General features: G+C 37.7%; 1 protein-coding gene across 4 annotated transcripts in view; it reads left to right on the top strand.

Moving 5' to 3' along the window:
- PPP1R9A (protein phosphatase 1 regulatory subunit 9A) overlaps positions 1-18,382 on the top strand; it is a 131,755-nt gene that overhangs the window by 78,501 nt on the left and 34,872 nt on the right. For all 4 annotated transcript variants that reach the window (XR_009486054.1, XM_059843442.1, XM_059843440.1 and 1 more), the window contains exons 6-7: positions 8,561-8,696; positions 17,006-17,161. Coding sequence is in view for 3 of the 4 variants with exons in the window: in XM_059843442.1 (XP_059699425.1) it covers positions 8,561-8,696; positions 17,006-17,161 (292 nt within the window). In the remaining variant the exon portion in view is untranslated. The remainder of the gene's footprint in view (positions 1-8,560; positions 8,697-17,005; positions 17,162-18,382) is intronic.

The following is an 18,382-nucleotide window of genomic DNA, read 5'->3' on the forward strand; positions in this document are numbered from 1 at the left end:
TGCCTCCAGGGAATTTTATTTCTTTTTCCTTGAACATACTCACAAGAGAAAAAATCTAGTTCTTTCATAGAGAAAACTTTATCCTATTATTATACTTACTGAACACAAAGATTTGTGCTCACACAGCTCTGGGAAAGCCAGGGTCCCAGGAAAGGAGGACATGGTTCTTGGAAGATTTAATGGATTGATAAGGAGAAAAGGTCTTGTGTGAAGGAATCATCAGAAACCCCACTCCTTCATATGCTGCTTGTATGCTTTTAGCATTTTTACTTTCCTCTGAAAGGTTTCTTTTGAGGAAGTTAACCAAATTCAGTGTTTTACTGGAGAGAGAGATTTTAAATTCTGTGTCCTCCTTCCGTATCCTGTTGTATGAATGTGACTAAACATTTTCTTGGCTTTCCACACTGTTGCTAGGCACTGAGCGGATGCTCTCATGGTGCTTTCTGAGTCAGTTCTTGATTTTTTTAGGGAACCACACAGAACCTGTGCAAACCTGTTTGGTTTATAATGACTTGTACCGCCCTGAAAGTTATTAATTGTTTTAATTCTAACCTGCCAATGAGTTTACCTGCTTTTGTTTTTTAAATTCTGCTGAAATGCATCAAAGTCTTTCCATCTTAAATAATTGGTTAGCCAATTTTGTCATGTCTGATTAATCTTCTAGATCATTAAAGAGTATGTTCTAACAACAGCAGTGCAAATATCCAGCCCTCTGGCTTTTCACTATTAACTATTCTCTGTTCTAATAAAGAATAATTTATTGCAATTTTTTGTTTTTTCTTATTTGGAAAGTTTTAATTCAGAGCAGTGTTCTGTCTAAACTCCGTTAGTTCATAGCCCAAATTTTATCTTGTACTAAACTGAAAGTGGAATCTTTCATACAAATTTTTGCATTTATATAGCTCTTATGCAAAGAGCAATTAAAGGGTAAAAAGTAAAAATAATTGGTTGTTCATTAACATCAAGTTGAAATGTCATTTATTCCTTCCTCAGCTAATTCCTCACCCCATCTTGAGATGAATTTTTTCTGCAAAATACACCATTTCCTAAAATAGTATTTGCATGCCTGCTGTTGGTTTTGTTTGCCACCACAGCATCTGGAAAGGCAGTTTATGCAGTGAGGTCTTTGCAAGAGCTGAGGCAGTGCAGGGGACAGATGCAGTGTGTCTCAGGAGCCAGCCAGCAGCAGTGTGCCCCGATGGGAATGCTGTTGTTGACAGTAACACTGAGCAGAGTGTCTTTGTTGTGACTCCCTTGTCTAGGTAATAATTCTCTTCTCCCAGTGTGCATGCCTGTGCAGATTTTCTTTTGCTCCTTCTGACTTTGCCTGCCTGTGCTCTTACCCTGTGAAACAGTTGGGCCCTTTAAAATTTTCTCCAGGCATTCTCCATAGTGCAGATCCACATTGTGGCAGAGGTAGGACTGCTAATTACTGGGTAATGAGACAGGACCCAAACCAAAAGATACCACACTCAGCTCTGTGTCTGCTTCAGAGAGCTGGGTTATGTTATCTGCTTTCTGGGGGTTGTGGTTTTGTTCTTCCTTTCCTTGTCTGTTTCTTTTTCCTTGAATCCAAGTGCAGAGCTGAGATTAAAAGAGAAGGAAAGAAAAGCCCTTTGCTCTGCAGTGCTGATTGCTGAGCTGGGACTTCTTGCTGGGCTGCTTCAGAAGCCATGTGTGCTTGGTGCACTTTCTGCTTCTTTGATAAACCTGATTTATGGATCCTGCAGAAACTAAATGTGTGGTGCTGAGTGCCAAAGTAGTGTAAATTTCTCCTGTTTAATCCACTGTGGTTACACTAAAGATTCCATAATACATTTTCTTTATGGTTTCTGCAAAGTACTCCTACAAGCACTGGTAATTGTCCTGTAAGACTACCAGGAGCAGTGTGCTGAGCATGAGAAATTACTCAAGAGTCCTCTGACCCCTTAGCATGGGTGAGATAAGACTGCATTCATCACTGCTTAGCTGGTTTATATTCCTTGGCTGTGCCTGTGTAGTAGACAAGCTGTGCCTTGGACTGTTCTTTATGCTGAGGCCAGCTGGCACCAGCGTGGTTGGTGCTCCTACCCTTAAAGAGTTGTTGTACCTTTCTGAGCAGGGTGGCCATGTCCAGATTGTCCATTGGAAACATCCAAGCTCACTCCTAGCTTTTGCTAACTCCTGGACTGTGTCTGAGTATTCCTTAGCAGAATATTAGTTAACTTGCTGTTTCCAAGACTGTTTCAGTGATGTAAAATACAATTTTGATATGATGACCAGTTACTAGTACTTGGAAGCATTCCCTGGCACTGTGTGATTTACTGGCATACTGGCATAAACATAGCCCCTGTGTCTGTAGTTCTTGCTAATTTGAATTTTACGGCAATTTAAAAAAAGAATTGGGCATTTGGACAGGAAATTATATGTTTGAGTGTGAAATATATAAAGAAGTATTAATTTAAATATTTAATATTTTGTCTGATATATAAACTGTTTTTCTAGGTATTGGAGCATGGCTTTTAAAATTCTATATAACATGAATGAGTAAGGTTTAGTGGGACTAGATTTCATTAGGAGCAGCTTTTCTTTTCTTTTCCTGGAAAAAGGAACAACTTGACAGGTTTTGAATTAGTTCATCCTCAACTTGGTTGGATCTAAACATAAACTGCTACCGCTGCCACTGAAATATCATCATATATGTTTAATTAGCTAATTTTTTTACTCTTTCATCCAAGTTGCTATTTTGTGGAAGCTCCCGCACAGTTTTGGTGCACCTTGATTAATGGGATGCAACATTGTGACAACTGGGCAGAAGTACCTGCTGCTCATCCCTGCAGGATAACTCACCAAACTGTGTAGGTGGTGCTGTAGGAGCATTTAGCTGGACTGTGCTGTGAGGATGGTCTGTCTTGCCTAGAATCTGGACCATGTAATCATCCAGATTAAGGACATGGTCTGAGCTCAGAAGCTTACTGGTGACCTATCTGTATTTTCTTCCTGGATTTCTTCCCTGTGGATGCCAGCAAGGATGAGAGTGAGGGAAGACAGATCTCACCTCAAAAAGCAATCTGTTTTTTTTAAAAACATGGCCTTGTTAGCATTTGTACCTTTTGAACAGAGGTGTCTGCATTCAGCTATGTTAAAGCACCGATTTACAAATGTGTTTCTTTGAAGTGGTCATTCCCGTAAGAATCATGTGGTGCTATAGCAAATGCTGATTAAATTATCACCTTGTATTCAAGGAAACCTTTTAAGCAAGGATTGTGTTGGAATACTGTCAGGCTGTCTGGAAAGAGATGGAATTGATTCTTAACATGCACTCTCAGAAGAGCAGAGCAATGTAAGGACCAGAATCTGGAGAGGTGCCAAAACATTGAATCCCTTGGCTAATTTTGAAGTACTCTTGAGTAAAGCTAATGTGTCAGTGAGGCCCTAGACTAGAATTGATTTCTGGAGGAATAATTAATCTAAGTGCACTGATATTATTGTGTGGGTTTTTTACATGACTGCCTAATTGTCTGACTCAATATCCATTTAGTGTTGATAGTAGCATAGTTTATCAGGGGCTTCTATCCAAGATGCTCTGGAGAGTCTGCTGAGGCTTTTCTGATGCTTAATCTGTGATTTTGCTGCTCATCCACCAGTACCACTGATACCACTATTTGCCCAGAAGGCAAACCACTTCCTGGGTCAGCACCAAAAGAGCAATGTCCACCAGGGTGAGGAAGGTGATTCTGCCTCTCTTCTCTGCCTTGTGAGACCCCACCTGCAGTGCTGCATCCAGCTCTGGAGTCCCCAGCACAAGAAAAAGGTGGACTTGTTGCTGTGGGTCCAGAGGAGGCCACGGAGTTGATCAGAGGGCTGGAGCACCTCTCCTGGAGACAGTTTGGGAGTGCTGGAATTGTTCAGCTTGGAGAAGCAAAGACTCTGAGGAGACTTTATAGTACCTTCCAGTACTGAAAGGGGTCTTGTATAAACGAGGTAGAGTGACTTTTTACACAGACAGTGATAGGACAAGGGGGAATGGTTTAAGACTAAAAGAGGAGAGGTTTGTGTTAGAGATTAGAAAGTTCATTACTCATAGGGTAGTGAGGCACAGGAACTGGTTTCCTTCCAACTGAAATTATTCGGAGTGTTTATGCGTTTCACATAATTTCATATCAAGAGGTGTAAAGGAAACTCAGTGGTTGTGAATTCCTTATGTGTAGTCAGTGACTTCTGCGTTTGAGAGTGCTGTTTGGGAGAGGCTGATCTTGTTCATTGTAACCACACAAATTCCAGTTTGTGCTGCTGTGATTAAATAAAACTGCTTTCTTAACAAGGTTCACGCCCCTTTTAGCACTTTGGATTAATTATGTGGCTGTTAACCTAATGGAAGCTGCCAGAGTAGGTAATTGAAGACATCTTGAAATAAATGAGATAAATGGTAGCTGAAGCAGCTTCAGACTTTAAAGCTCCGAGGAAAACCATTTCAAAAATTATAGAATGGTTTGAGTTAGAAAGAACCCTAAAGTTCATTTAGTTCCAACCCCCTCTGCTTTTGTCAGGGACACCTTCCACTGGAGTAGGTTACTTAAAGCCTCATCCACACTGGCCTTGAAGAGTTCCAGGGACGAGGCATCTGACTGTAAAACTCCCTGAATGAATTTTACTGTACATTTTTTACATTTTTACTGTGCCAAACTGTATTTTAGGAAAGGTTAGGAGAGAAGATTTTGAATACTGTTACAGCAAACCCCCCATTCTTTCTTAGAATGTGTTTGCTGTATTCTTGATTTTTGTTAGATTTAAGGAAACCATTCTAATGTATTTTTAACTGAGCACATAATTCCTGAAGTATTTTCAGGAGAAATCATTAACTCATTTCACTAAAAGTGTGTGCTGCAGAACTTCAGTTTCACATCACAGATTTGGTGCCTCCGCTTTTTTTTTTTAGTGCCAGTTATTTTCAAAGTGGAAATATTTTTAAATTAATTTTTATAATAATGTTTCTGGTTTCCATGGTTGATAAAAAATCAATAAGTTATTTCAAGAAGCACAGGTCTGCAGATTCTCTTTTAATAAAAGCTGGACATACGCAGAAGGCTATATATCAGGTGTGCTGTAAAATATTTAAATCATGGATTGCAGGAGATGTAGGAGTTGCTTCCAATTTCAGTGGAATGCTTTTCTTAACCACAACTACTGTAATTAATTTTCAGTTTCTCAAGACACATAATTCTTTTAGATATTCTAAAATCCATTATAGAGTCAAATATTAATTATATTTCTAGCTCCATCTCTGTTCATTTTAACCACAACCACAAAGAATATTTCACGGCTGGTAATTCAGCTTAATTGTATGTAACTCTTGAGTATCAAGGGCAGTTCATGCCCTGCCTCTCTCCTTCTCCTTCCTTCCTTTTTGCAGACTTCAGAAAAAATCAGTAACAACCTAAAATTTAGTATATTGATGGCTGCATCATAGATTTGCTGGGGTTTATTTTACATTTGCTGGCTTTAATAATCTAGGGGGATATTATTGTGATGTGGTTTAAAGACTGTAAAAGGCTCATTTGTCTCATATCTAAAACCATGACCAGCTTCTCAAATATATTATTGCTGACAGCATGTATGGTTCTCTCTTGCAATAGTTCTAGCCCTTGAGACTAACTAATAAAGTCTAAAATGCATGTGATTGATTTTGTTGAGCCAAAATGATTTGAAATATATAATTATCTACTTTGTTGAAGTGTGTGTACTATGGTTCAGTGATGGATTTTTTGGTCAGTGAGTCACAGCCTAATGTCTCTTTCTCATATTTAAACACTTCAGATTATGATATTTCTTGTATTTGAAGCTATTCTGTGAATAAATTTCTAATTAGTGCTTAGACTTTTAATAACTGCCCCTGCTTTATGGTTTTCTAAGTTATTTTTATTCAGCTCTCTCTTTAAAATGTATTATTATAATGTGTGGTTTATCTCAATTGCCAGTTAAGTATAATTATATGCATGGTATTCTTAAGATTATGGAATGAAAAATGACAAAAAGTTTGGTTTCATTTGTAAAAGCTGTAATTGCTGGGAACATGGTATCCCATTTTACAAATTTATACTTCTTTGTCTAGAACTGGTATCAATTGTAGATTGAATGCTTCTAAAAACTTTTTTTCAGACATTTTGGATATGCCTCACTATAAAGCAATAAATTTTAATAAGATAGAATATTACTAGTATATTTCTATTTTGGAAAACATTTGCTTTTAACAATGTCATTGCTTGGAGACTTTTTTTCATATGTCATTGAACAGCTTGAGGTATCATGGAGTAACTTCATTTTTAAATGTGATTCAAGCCATAAAAATCACATCACTGTGAAGTGTCATTGGCATGTGAAAAAAAAATTCAATTAAGAAGGCTTCATATTTTTACGTCCTACCTGATTTTGTCTGTCTATATGAAAATATTACTGCATTACAGTCTAATGTGTCAAAAAACATTTCTAAATTATCAGGATTTACCAGACTTTGGTTGCATTATCTGTTGTCTATTCTAAGTTTTCAGTGTGAAAGGTGATTGAAGTATTTTGAGTCTTGTATTTTCCAAGGAAGGTGAATTACCAGGCAGAGGGCCAGAGGGAATCCAATATTTGCATCACTTTTTGTGGTTTCTTAACTTTACACATTGAGGATCTCCCTCACATGTTTACAAATGTGGTGCTCTCTCTGTACTATGTGTAAGTAATATACTTATGCGTAATTTTGCTTAAAATGGTTTTTTAAAATAGAAATTTTTTCCATATTCAATTTTAATTTGTTTTTACATTAGAGGAAACAAACAAATAGCAGATATGGGTTAAATCCTTTTTTTACTTCCTTTAGTAATTTCAAAAGTTCATTGCTACTCCCAGTTGAGTCTGAAAACATGACTGCTTTAGTCTTTGTAATACTTGGCTCTAAAATTAAAATTATGAGGAAACAGGATCTGTGTGTGAGTCAGTATGCAGAACAGATGAAGTGTAGGGGCCATGAAGGAACATTCTTTTTCTTTCAGCCCAAGGTCTTTTTCATGACTGAGAACTAATATTGTATTTTGTAATAGTGGGGTATGATTGCCAGACTGATCTGTTTTGATCAGGATTAAAATGCTGATGTTATTGCCTTGATTCTCTTCTAGTTTCTGCTGTATTTGCTGTTGATGTTTTTAAGCTAAGACACTTTCTTCCAAATTATTTTCAGAGCACCTTGTGCCATTATTTTAAATGTAGTTACTCATTATCACCTTTCTTATCCTTTTTAAAGTAATTAGTAGCTTGGATATTCTGATGATGTTGAAATAATCCCCAAATTGCAGTCCTTTCTGTAGTGCCTGACTTCATAGAATCTGAAAAATTACTTGTCATAGGAAATGGACCCAGGGTCATCCACTGTTGGGAAGTTGGCTTACACATGGATGACAAACCCCAAGGGATTTTGACAGTGATAGGCAGTGAAAATGACAAGAGTTTTCATACATGAGATATAATGCACATTTCTGCCCTCATTCAAATAATAAATTAAATTCATCATTTGATCCAAATGTTGTGGGAACAAATAATTTATTATATCCAGTCTCTCAGTGTCACCATATTGTGCTTTTCAGCTCTACATAATACTTTCATCTGTAATTACCTAATTATCTTTTTAGCCTTCTAAGAAAATAATTCCTCGGCTTGACATCTTTAAATTGTGCTCTTTAAATTGTGCTTTTGTTCAGTAATTCACAGTGTGTTGGTACTGTGTAATGGGTGCTTATGATTAGTTCTGGAGATAGCAACATATCTAAATATGGTTATGCTACTGTGCTGGAAAAAAAAAAACAAAAAAGGGTTACAATCCCAACCAGTTCTGAGTTCTAGTTGCTGAAAGCAAGACTGAGAAGCATTATTGTAAGTCTCAGCCAAGAAAGAGACACTTCCCTTGTGTTTTGTTAAGCCAAGGAAGTGTGCACCCAGTGTTCAGCAGTAGCTAACAGTGGAGAAAACGTTCCTTAGCAACAGAAGTTCATGAAATAAAAGACAGATTTAAATACAGCTTAAAATTAAGGAAATAGTGTCTGTCAGATTTTAAAATGTGGAAATAGATTCTGTTTTCTAAACCAGAGAAAGACAAATATAAAAGCTCAGAAATGGAAGAGAACTTCTAAGTCAGAGTGGGGAGGAGTTACTCTGATGCATGTTCCTTTCACTATAAGCTGCCATAAGTGTGCCTGTGCTCTTACTGTGCACCCATAAGAGCCTGGTCTTCTGTAGCCCTCTGGAAAACACATGGCTCTGAAGGGAATGGAAGTGGTTATACTTTACTGAAACTTGGAGTGGTGGCTTGTCATGGTCCCTTCTATTTTGCCCCTCCTGTCATGTGACCAGACCTGTCATGGTCTGATCACTCCTGCTCGTGCGCACAGTGCCCTTGTGACAAATCTCATCCACAGAACACATTTGAAACAATCAAAACTACGCATCTTTGGAGGAAAAGGCTACCCTCTATATTAGAAATGGCTAAAACCTAGAACTTCAGTAAACAATAGGAATAATATTTTTTCACTGTTGTTTTGTGTAGGTTTGTAATTGGACGAGAAAAACCGGGACAAGTGAGTGAGGTTGCACAGCTGATTAGCCAAACTCTAGAGCAAGAGCGCCGCCAGAGAGAGCTCCTGGAGCAGCATTATGCACAGTATGATGCAGATGATGATGAGGTAACAGACTGTCCAGTCTTTCACTGTTTGGTGTTTTTTCATGTTGTTTTCTATTCCTAATTTCTTCCTTTTACTTACCAATCAGAGGTCAACTTTTGTACTTTTCCATTACCTTTGCTGATGATTTTTACGGATTTTGATGATGAATCTTAATTGAAAAAGAAATTTATAGAAAAACTTTTCATCATGGATTTAAAGTATTTGTTTTGTTCCAGAAGAGCAAATATCAAGTTGGTTGATGCTTCTGTAAGCATTCCTCCTCCTTGAAAGCCTTTCTGAAATAAGTTAGTAAAGCTTGTTTGGTTGTGCACTGAAACATTAAAGTTCTGTGAAAACGTTTTAGTTTTATGAAACCTGGTAAAAGTTGCCCTCTAACTTTTAGGGGGGGTTGAGGAAGAAGTTTTTTTTTCCTAAAAGAGTTTATATTCTTCTTAAGTCAGAATGTTTTCTGACATTTTAGGTAAGACCCCTCCTTCCACACACTATGATTTTGTTTCTGTGTGAACAGATATTCCTCAGGGTAGAGAATTAGCCTACCTTGTCGGAAGTGTATATTCATGCTCACAATTAGTGCCAACACAAAGGTTTCAAAAGTAACAACACTGTGCGGTAAAATTTCCATAATTCCTTCCCATTCTCATAAAATTTCTAGTATGTCTAAATACCAAGAATCTTGGAAAGATTACTTTGAGAGCTTTTTCAGAGACTGCTGCTGTCTGTGTTGCTCCCTAAATAAGCTGCTGGGTTTTGTAACAAACTGCTTCCATATAGCTCAAGCACACTGTCATCATTTCACATCATCTTGAGTAATATTATTTGAAATGCTCGACTGCATGTATTAGTGTGTTTTCATGCTGGGCTAGGTGGTTTTTGGGGTTTTTTTGTGTAAGGGAACAGTAGATAAGGGGAGATAGAGAATTCATGATATGCATTTAATTCGGGTTAGTTTTTGTTTTAGAAAAAAAAATACTCGACATAAAATCATGATATACTCAGATTTTGAAACATGCTATTAAAATAGCAATATGTCAGAACAATCAGAAGTGTCCCAACAGACTAAGTAAAAATCCGGTCTAGCCCCAGTAATGCTTTCACTTACTGTAATTTCCACTGATATTAAGAATAAAAAAGATTTCAATATATCTTAGAATTAATCCTGTCACAGGGACATATGTAACTCATATAAATTAAGAGCTGTACATACATGCATATGTATGTGTGCCCGTGGGAGACCATGAAGGATAGAAAAATCCATATCCTCTCTGTCCCCTCCTCAAACCACGGAAACATGCAAGTCTCCTAAATTCTCTTTAGTCTAGAATTAAATTCAAGAGAAGTTTCTTGAATTTAAACTCTCTTAAAGTCTCTTCAAAAACAAAATGGAACAGCTAGGCTTTGGGAAAAGAGACTTCCACAGCGTGCTGTAGATGTCAGGGTTTGAAGACTTTCAGTACCATTTTATGGTGAGCATAGTCTGATTGCTTTCATACTATGAAAGGCAAGAGAGGGGTGTCCTAAATGCCTGAAGATCAAATCTTTCTCATTGTGTACTTTCATGTAGAGGTGTGTGTGGATGACCTGTGTGAGTGATTGATACATTACACCTTTTATCTGTGGGACACATCCGCCTGCAAAAAATCTCAAATGTTTGTGTTTCTTGCCTTCATGCACCACACAGGTGGGGTTACTCAAGATCTGGCAATAAAGAAAATATTGTTAAACCCCTGTTGATCAATACTGATCCTGGTAGTACTTCAGCCTTCAGCAGGGATTGTTGCTGTGAAGGTGCTGACAGTGACACTGTCGCACTGATGGCCATGCAAGTGTTTCCCTGTACAGTACTGGAAGAGGACAGGGATGAGTAGGTATGAGTAGGTATCAGGTGCTTTTTGTGGTGTCTTGTCTTTGCAATTTGATGGTTGCAAACTCTTAGGTCCTGTTCACTGCATAATTTTTTTCACAAAAGATACTAAATTTACAAAGTGTTTTCTGTTGGTAGTGCTTTGGATCATAGAGAGAAAATAAAATTGGGCAAGTTTTTCCCAGATTTTTCCATAACTAAGAGAGCTAAAGGTATCTTTTCTTATTCTAGCACTACAGTGAGGATGGTGACCATCTCTGTCACTATGACATGATTTTTGGCAATGACCTTTGGAGTGCAGAGGAGAGTTTTTTGTTGCCTATGAGGAAAGGAGGAAGAAAGGAAAAGACTTCTACCAAGGGAGATCCAGATGATCTCATCAATTATCTCTTTGGGAAGGAGAAAGAATTAGGCCTGAGAACATATGCAGTTCTTAAAAACTACATTGGGATCATTGAAGGTCATACACATTTCCTGCTTGATGCCATGTATATATTTGAGACATGGGTGGTAAACATTTTCAGAATAAATGCTGGGGTTTAGTTACTAAGGTATACAATGTAGCATGTTCCCTTTCTTAATTACGAGACCTACCAGAAATAGATTTTATTGAATACCTGCAGTAATCTGAATATTACTCTTCTTTAGCCACCTGACTGTGCTATCCAGGTCTACTCACAAAGCTTGAACCATTTCCAGAAGACTGGCACGATGTAAGCTGTGATCTAATGCACATTAGCCACAGTTCAAAGATATTTGTGGTCACCACAAGCACTTCTGCTCCATTTACTGTCAAATATGAGCACTACTTCTTTGAGCGTACCTTGCTCTGTGTAGACAAGTCTGGCTGGGTTTATGTTGCTGCCAGACACCACCACCAGCCCTGCATTCTTTGGCTCTGGTAAGCAGAGCACCTTTTGGGCAAGAAAATCTCAGTTTGCACTGGCTGAATGAATATCTACAAGTGTACAAAAACCACTACTATCCTTTTGAGTCTTTTTCATCAGAGGGAATAGTGACTCTGCTTAGAGTTCAGGAGCATTTGGATTGCCAGTGTAAGGAGTTTGGCATTGAGGCAGCACAGAATTACACAAGTTGCTCAGTCTCAGAGCTGTCAAGCCATCCTCTTCATTTTCCTACACCATTAAAATATGGTACCATGGATCTCCAGGTACAGTGCTGCATAAATAAACAAGAAAATTATCTTGAGACTGCCAAATTCTGAGACTACTGCAAGGACAGCAATAACATTTTAAGTTTTCCAGAGCAGGAAGTCAGTGATCTTGTTTGAGTCCTGTGGTCATGGCACATGACTTGTGTTTGTCAGAGGTGGTTAAACCACAGGAAGAGAACGTGTGCCAGGCGTGTGCAAGTTCTGATGTTTTATCTTGCTGTGTCACCAGCTGGCTGGATTTCCTCTGTTTTGGAGCTTCTGAAAGCCTTCATAGCCCAAGGAGTCTGTGGGTATTTTAGAAGGATCCAAGTTATTTTAAAAAGCAGTATTCTGAGACAGTTTTGGTTTCTGCCAGCTAGTGGGCAGTGGACTTGAGTTGGATACTAAATTTAGAGATGCAGTGTTTGCCTACTACCTTCTCATTCCATTGCCTTGCAGGAATGTTGCCTGACAGCTATTTGTTGGGTAAGATTTACACTAATACATAGTGCTTCTAAAAAACATATCATTTACTGTGTAAGTAATACTTAAAACTCATCATTTGCTGTATAAATGCCCTGCATCCCTGCATTTCAGAATCTGCTGTTACCATGGGCTGCAGGTTATCACAGGGTTGCAGGATGCTTTCAGATGCTCCTTCATTCAAGTTTTTGCATGGAAACATTAAGCCCTTGTGCAGAACTGATAAACATGAAAAGAAAATGGATGTCCACAGTGGAGTCCATGCAAAGACCAGCAGGATAAGTGTGCATCAGCTCACAATTTGTTGTTAAGCTCCCACAAGCCAGGCGCTTGAGCCAGTAGTATCAGCTGTTTCTCAAGTGTTACATACAATAGGCAGCACTGGCATTTCCTAGTGAGTCTGTGCTAATCACAGTAAAGCTGGGAGGGTATGTTGTCTCTAGATAGCCTGCTGCAGAGTTTGCTCATCACCAGTTTGTCTAGCTTCCTAAAATCCCACATCCTTTTAATTTGTAGCATCCTGTCAGAAAATAAAACTCGAAGGCTTTGAAGTAGGCACTGTCTTTGTATTTCCTACTTAGTGTGCTAAGTATGACCTGAATCTGTATCCTTGACTGAAACCTTTTGAATTCCCTGTGTTAACATAGTGTTCTGTGCATATGAGTCAAATTCTGACATTTCTTGGAATTCTGATTTGGACTTGGTATTATCTTCATGTTCTACAGCAAATGACAAAAGTCACATAAAGCAGATGACCTGTTCCCCAGAAGGCTGCATGGGGTGATGCAAAATGTGAAATGAATAATATATTGCAGGATTCTGTTCACTCTGTGAACAGACAAGTAGTTTAATGCAAGGGATGTTTTACAATATCACTAATAGTCAAACTACTATTTTGTTCATTTTAAATTCTCATTCATTAGGACATGCTTGTGAGCAAAGCAACATTTAAAACTATTGAAGAAAATCTTGACACATGCAAAAAAAAAAAAAAAAAGTGGCAGTGCACTTGAATGTCTTCACACCCAAAGAGTACATTTTTTTTAACCAAATCTTTCAGACAGTACATTTTTTCCAAGATTATTAATATGATACATTCCTGTAAAAGCAATGATTAATACTATGCCATTATGTTTTTCTTCACTCTTTTGAAAAAATTAAATATGAGCCATCAAAGGAAAAATCAGATGAAGAGATGGGCTTGAGTTATTTTTATAGTTCTTCAAATGGTGCTCCCTGATTGTGGGAGAGTTTCAGCAGGAGCAAAAGGTGTAGCTTGATGCAGCCTTTGTTATGGTGATTTGGGGATGGTCTGTCTGCATTATCCTGGCTGGTGCTGCAGCTCCTTCTTTATGGTTGGGAATGTTAGGCACATTTCAGAAATTTACTTTTAAGGCAGTTAAACAATGCAGATAACACATTTTCCCTTTAGAAGTGGAAAATTGCAGCTCATGTTGATAATTTCATGCTATTAGCTGTGATTGCATATGGCAAAATGGAATGGCTAATATCAGAAGTTATTGCTTTGGATGGGACGAGCTTAAGCCGTTAGTGCTACTGAAGTGAGAAACAGGGCTTTTACATGGATGAATTCTTCTCACCAACACAGAATGAAGGGTCTAAGATTTTCCTTTAAGAGCATGTACATTTTCATTGGCTGTGGAGCCAAAAAATATTATTGCTATTGCTGGATAAGGAAACAAAATGTACTGCAGCGAACTTCAGGGAGTTACAATGACAACTCTTGCCTCACAGGACTTTGTTATTTGAAGTAAGTCAACTTTTTTTCTGTGCCTTACTGCTTCTTATAAAATAGTGAATTTCACATTCTAGCTAACTGGCACAGTGTGTGAACAACTACTGTCTGATAGTTTCATGTGCAGCAAAAGTCAGCAGAGAGAATTCTTTCAGGGAAAATATGTTTCATGTAGTTTATGATGTATATTTCTTCAATGTACACATTGGTTCTTTTGAACCTGTAATTTGTTTTTCATGTGACTGTAAGATGAAATCCCTTTCTTTTGAAGACAAAAGCAAAAGTCCCATTTATTTCTGTGTTCTGTAATGTGTTCTTGATGTCCTGGTGTCTTGTTTACTTGAGCTGCGCATTGCTTTGACAGCTACTTTTTTCATTAATTGAAGCAAAAATTACTGTGCTCATTGACACTCATTATGTACAATTTGAAGCAAGATTTTCCTTTGTGTTCATTTGTAGCTGCCTGATGTTCCTCTTCAAACACTCTGGCTCCTGAGGCCGGTAGAATATTGTCTGCTCTTGAATTTTTCCCTAATAATTTACTCCTTCACGTGTGTTCATTTTTCTTTTTGTATTCAGTACTTCTTCTTAGCTTAAGTCTTTGGAGAAATCAGCTTTACCTAAATTCATCTGTCTTATTCCTTTGCTAAAATCAGTAAATGTAATTGGAATTTTGTATTAATGTATTTCTTTAAAATGCACATGTAGCTGAGCCAGGTCTGTTTTGTTTTTACATAAGCAGGGCATGAGTTTACTGGTTAATGATCCTGTTTCTGCTTCCTCTTTACATGCTTCAGAGATTTCCTTGCCACTGCTGATGGACCCACCAGGATTTTTTTTAATGCAGAAATTAGGGTTGTGTATTACCTTATTTGTTTCAGGGATAATGACTACAAAATGGAAAGTACATGGACTGTTAGTATTTTGTCCCCACAAAAATTAACTTCTCTGAAATCTCAGTGTGATTTTAAGAGTTAGTCTTTCTGCTTGTGGTTGCCCTGATGGTGTGTGAAGGTGGCATAACATTACATGAGAGTCAGGAGAGTTAGCAGCCAAATTTTCAGTTTAGGCAGCTACTGCACATAGCCAGGGGCAATAAAATAGAAACTAAATAATAAAGTTACTACAGGTGTAGTGTAACAGCAGGTTTTGTGTGTGTGTGCATAAGATCTAGACATACAGAATGACAATTTCAAGTGTTGCTTTATTTAGCTATAGGGCCTGCATGCCTGAAAACTCCAGTGAGATGGACTATGTATTTTTTACCTCCCTTAAAAAGGAAAGAAGAAACAAAACCAGCTGTTAGCTTTTTTTTTTTTTTGTAGAAGACTATTGAGATTCTTAGGCATATATGCTTAATGGGCATGAAGTATATAAAATAAATGGTTACTGTTTATTTCATTGGAGAGTATGTTACTATTTATAGTGGCAGCAGTAACTCACCAAAAAAGTGCCTTGCTTTACAGTGACTATTTTAAAGTATGGATGTGCATATTGGTGACTTACTTTCTTTTTAGTAGTTCTTTCAACATCATAAAATTTTACTAAACTATTTTATGCTTTCTATGTGTTTTGGCTTTGTTTTTTAAAACTTCAGTTAAAAAAAGAAGAATGTAGGATGTAGGTTTTTCATGATCTTTAAAGGCTCCTTTTAACCCAAACCATTCTATGTTTCTATGTGCTGTCTGTGTGTCCTGTCCACCTAGAGTCAACATCTTTCATGCACTACTTTTTAGTTTAGAGAGATTCACATAACCCTAAACAACATCTGAGAAACTGAATTAAGGTAGGAGGCTGAGGTTTGAACTGTTGTTCAAACATCTGAGTTCTTACCTCTTGTTTTGAAAAGTCCTTTTGTAAAAAAATTACACTAATAGATAATTTTAGCACTATGGGGAATATACTTCTGATAATAGTATTATGTTTCTTCATCTCAGGAACTGAAAGCTCATGAAGAAAAACGGAATAGTTTTGTCAAAATGTTGGTGGTGTTACTTTTTAAACATGAAAAAAAATGCACTGGTCCCCCCGCCCTTCCTTTTCCATGTATTTATTTAGTCCCAAGCCTTATAAATCCAGATGTGGTCCTGAGGGAAGTGTTTGCTTTAAAATGTGTTTGCACAGTCATCTGCAAGCCAGCAGGCTGTTTGTGATCCATGCACACTGTACTCCAGCTTCCAGAGGGAGCCCTGCAGGAGCAAGGTGGTACCATTCACCTCAGGGGTGGGGAGAGATGAGCACAGACATGTGTGCAAAAGACTGAGTAGGCAGCTTGGGGTTCAATACTTCAAGCTTTTTCTTTTTTATATTGTTGGTTTGTTTTACTTTGTTTGTTTTTGAGATACTGCAGCTTACAAGTTTTCAAAATTCTATTTTGTCAGCAAATTGTTTGCACCTCGTAGTTTATCTTCACAGGAAACACCCACATTTATTGCTCCAAACTAGTTCAAAGCAGCTCCTTATTCAGAGTGAAAACTGAGTAAATTCTGGCTTCAGACTGAACTTGTCTCTGACACTTGGTTTCTTTTTTCCACTGTTGTCTTTCTGCGTGGGTGTGACTTTTCTATCGCTGATTTGTTTATAAAGAGTAAACCAATGACATTTCAAATTCAGCATGGAATATCACTGGAGAAGTACTTCATCCAGATCACTTTACTAACAACTAATCAAGATCCTGTTGGTTGTATTCTGCTTTTTTTTTCTGTTTGGAAAAGATTCATTGTTAAATCTGAAATAAATTTGGAGAGTTCTTCCAGTGGAGAAGAGGTCTCACTTGGAAAAGGATGAAACCATCAAAATACAGAGCCAGTAATGCTTGAGAACTGAATTATTAGTGCTTAAGACACTGTGTTCTCTTCTCTCCTAATGTACTGAAATACTGCTGTGGAGTTATATTTTGTCTGGTAGAATTCATCAGTACTGGGGTTTTAGCTAAAGACAAAGATAACCTTTTTTGTATGCAGAATGCTGTGATTGAGCAGTATCTTAGTTACTCTTTGAATAGTCTCTGCATAATAAGAGGATAACTGGAATTTCTTAAATGCTATAAAATTAAGACAGGGGAATATGCTACAGATGAAGAAGATGAAGACATGGGACCTGTCCTTCCAGGAGGTGACATGGCTATTGAAGTGTTCGATCTCCCTGAAAATGATGACATGTTCTCCCCCAGTGATGTGGACACCAGCAAACTTGCTCACAAATTCAAAGAAGTAAGTTATACATCAGAAAATACTCCTGAAATACATCACTGAACCAAATTTCTAGTTATCTCAGTGCTTGGGTCTTTTCTCTTGAAAACTGGAGTGGTTTTTAGCTTTTTATATGTTTAGTACTTTGAAATGACTCAAAAATTTCTGCTTGAAAGAAGCAGAACTGGCCTTTGGAGATATTTTGGCATCAGCTTTCAGGTGAGTGTTGTATTGATGAGGGCAGTTTATAAATTGACTTTTCAGTACAGAAGTTACTCTCCCTCAGCACTTAGTTTGACCACATAGACAAAGTGCGAGTTCATTCATCACTAGCAGGGTGCTGGGGTTTGGGGTTGGGTTTTTTTGGCTTGGTTTGCTTTGTTTTGCTTTGTTTTTTTAGGATTCCAGTAAAAGGTGATTGGGAAAACCAAAGAACAAATGTTAAATTTCAGTGAAGAAAGACATGTGAGACTCATCCTATGCCATTCCACAGTAACTCATCAGTGTACAGCCATGTCATGTGTTTGGCCATGTGTTTAGAAAGATACTCTATTAGGGAAGCAGCCATACTTCAAGATGGTATTTTACCAAAGTTTTGCCAAAACTATGCCAAGTTTATGGTTAGGGAATGTAGCATCCACCTGTACTAACTGTGGTGTTCATTGTGGTCATTGAATTAATATAATTTCACATACCAAAGTATGGAGGGACATTTCTTCTGTATTTTAGGCTGTGTGCTTTTGATGTGACTTCTTTTTAAGTTTTCCTGAATTCTCATGCAAATAAAGATGCAAAACAATGGATGTACCTGAGCTTATAGTAATGGGCTGAGTGATGGCAGTAAAGAACTTTTTTTTTTTTTTTAAACACAGGAAGATGGAAGGGTGGAAAGTAGGCAGAACCTCATAGGAGATTTAAGCAGCAGAACCTGGGCCCAGATAGGAGTAATAAAATACCAGGACTCCTTTTTTCATCCTTATCCACTTATCCTCTTGCCTTCACTCAAACCAGACATTTCATCTTGTATGAATTCATTTTTACTACCACCTAGTGAGAGTCATGTGTGCAAAGTAATCAGTGAGTAACCAGTCTTTCCCTTTTCTGTTGATAGCCCTCACAGCCTTTGGGTGCCTACTGTTATTCATTGTTGGTTCCTGAAAGTTTTTTACATTACTTATGATTTTCTCACTCCATATTTTGAGTTTCATGCTCTTACACAAATCAGCAGAAGATTTTACTTCA

This window comes from Haemorhous mexicanus, chromosome 1, assembly GCF_027477595.1.
Source record: "Haemorhous mexicanus isolate bHaeMex1 chromosome 1, bHaeMex1.pri, whole genome shotgun sequence".
Lineage (NCBI taxonomy): Eukaryota > Metazoa > Chordata > Aves > Passeriformes > Fringillidae > Haemorhous > Haemorhous mexicanus.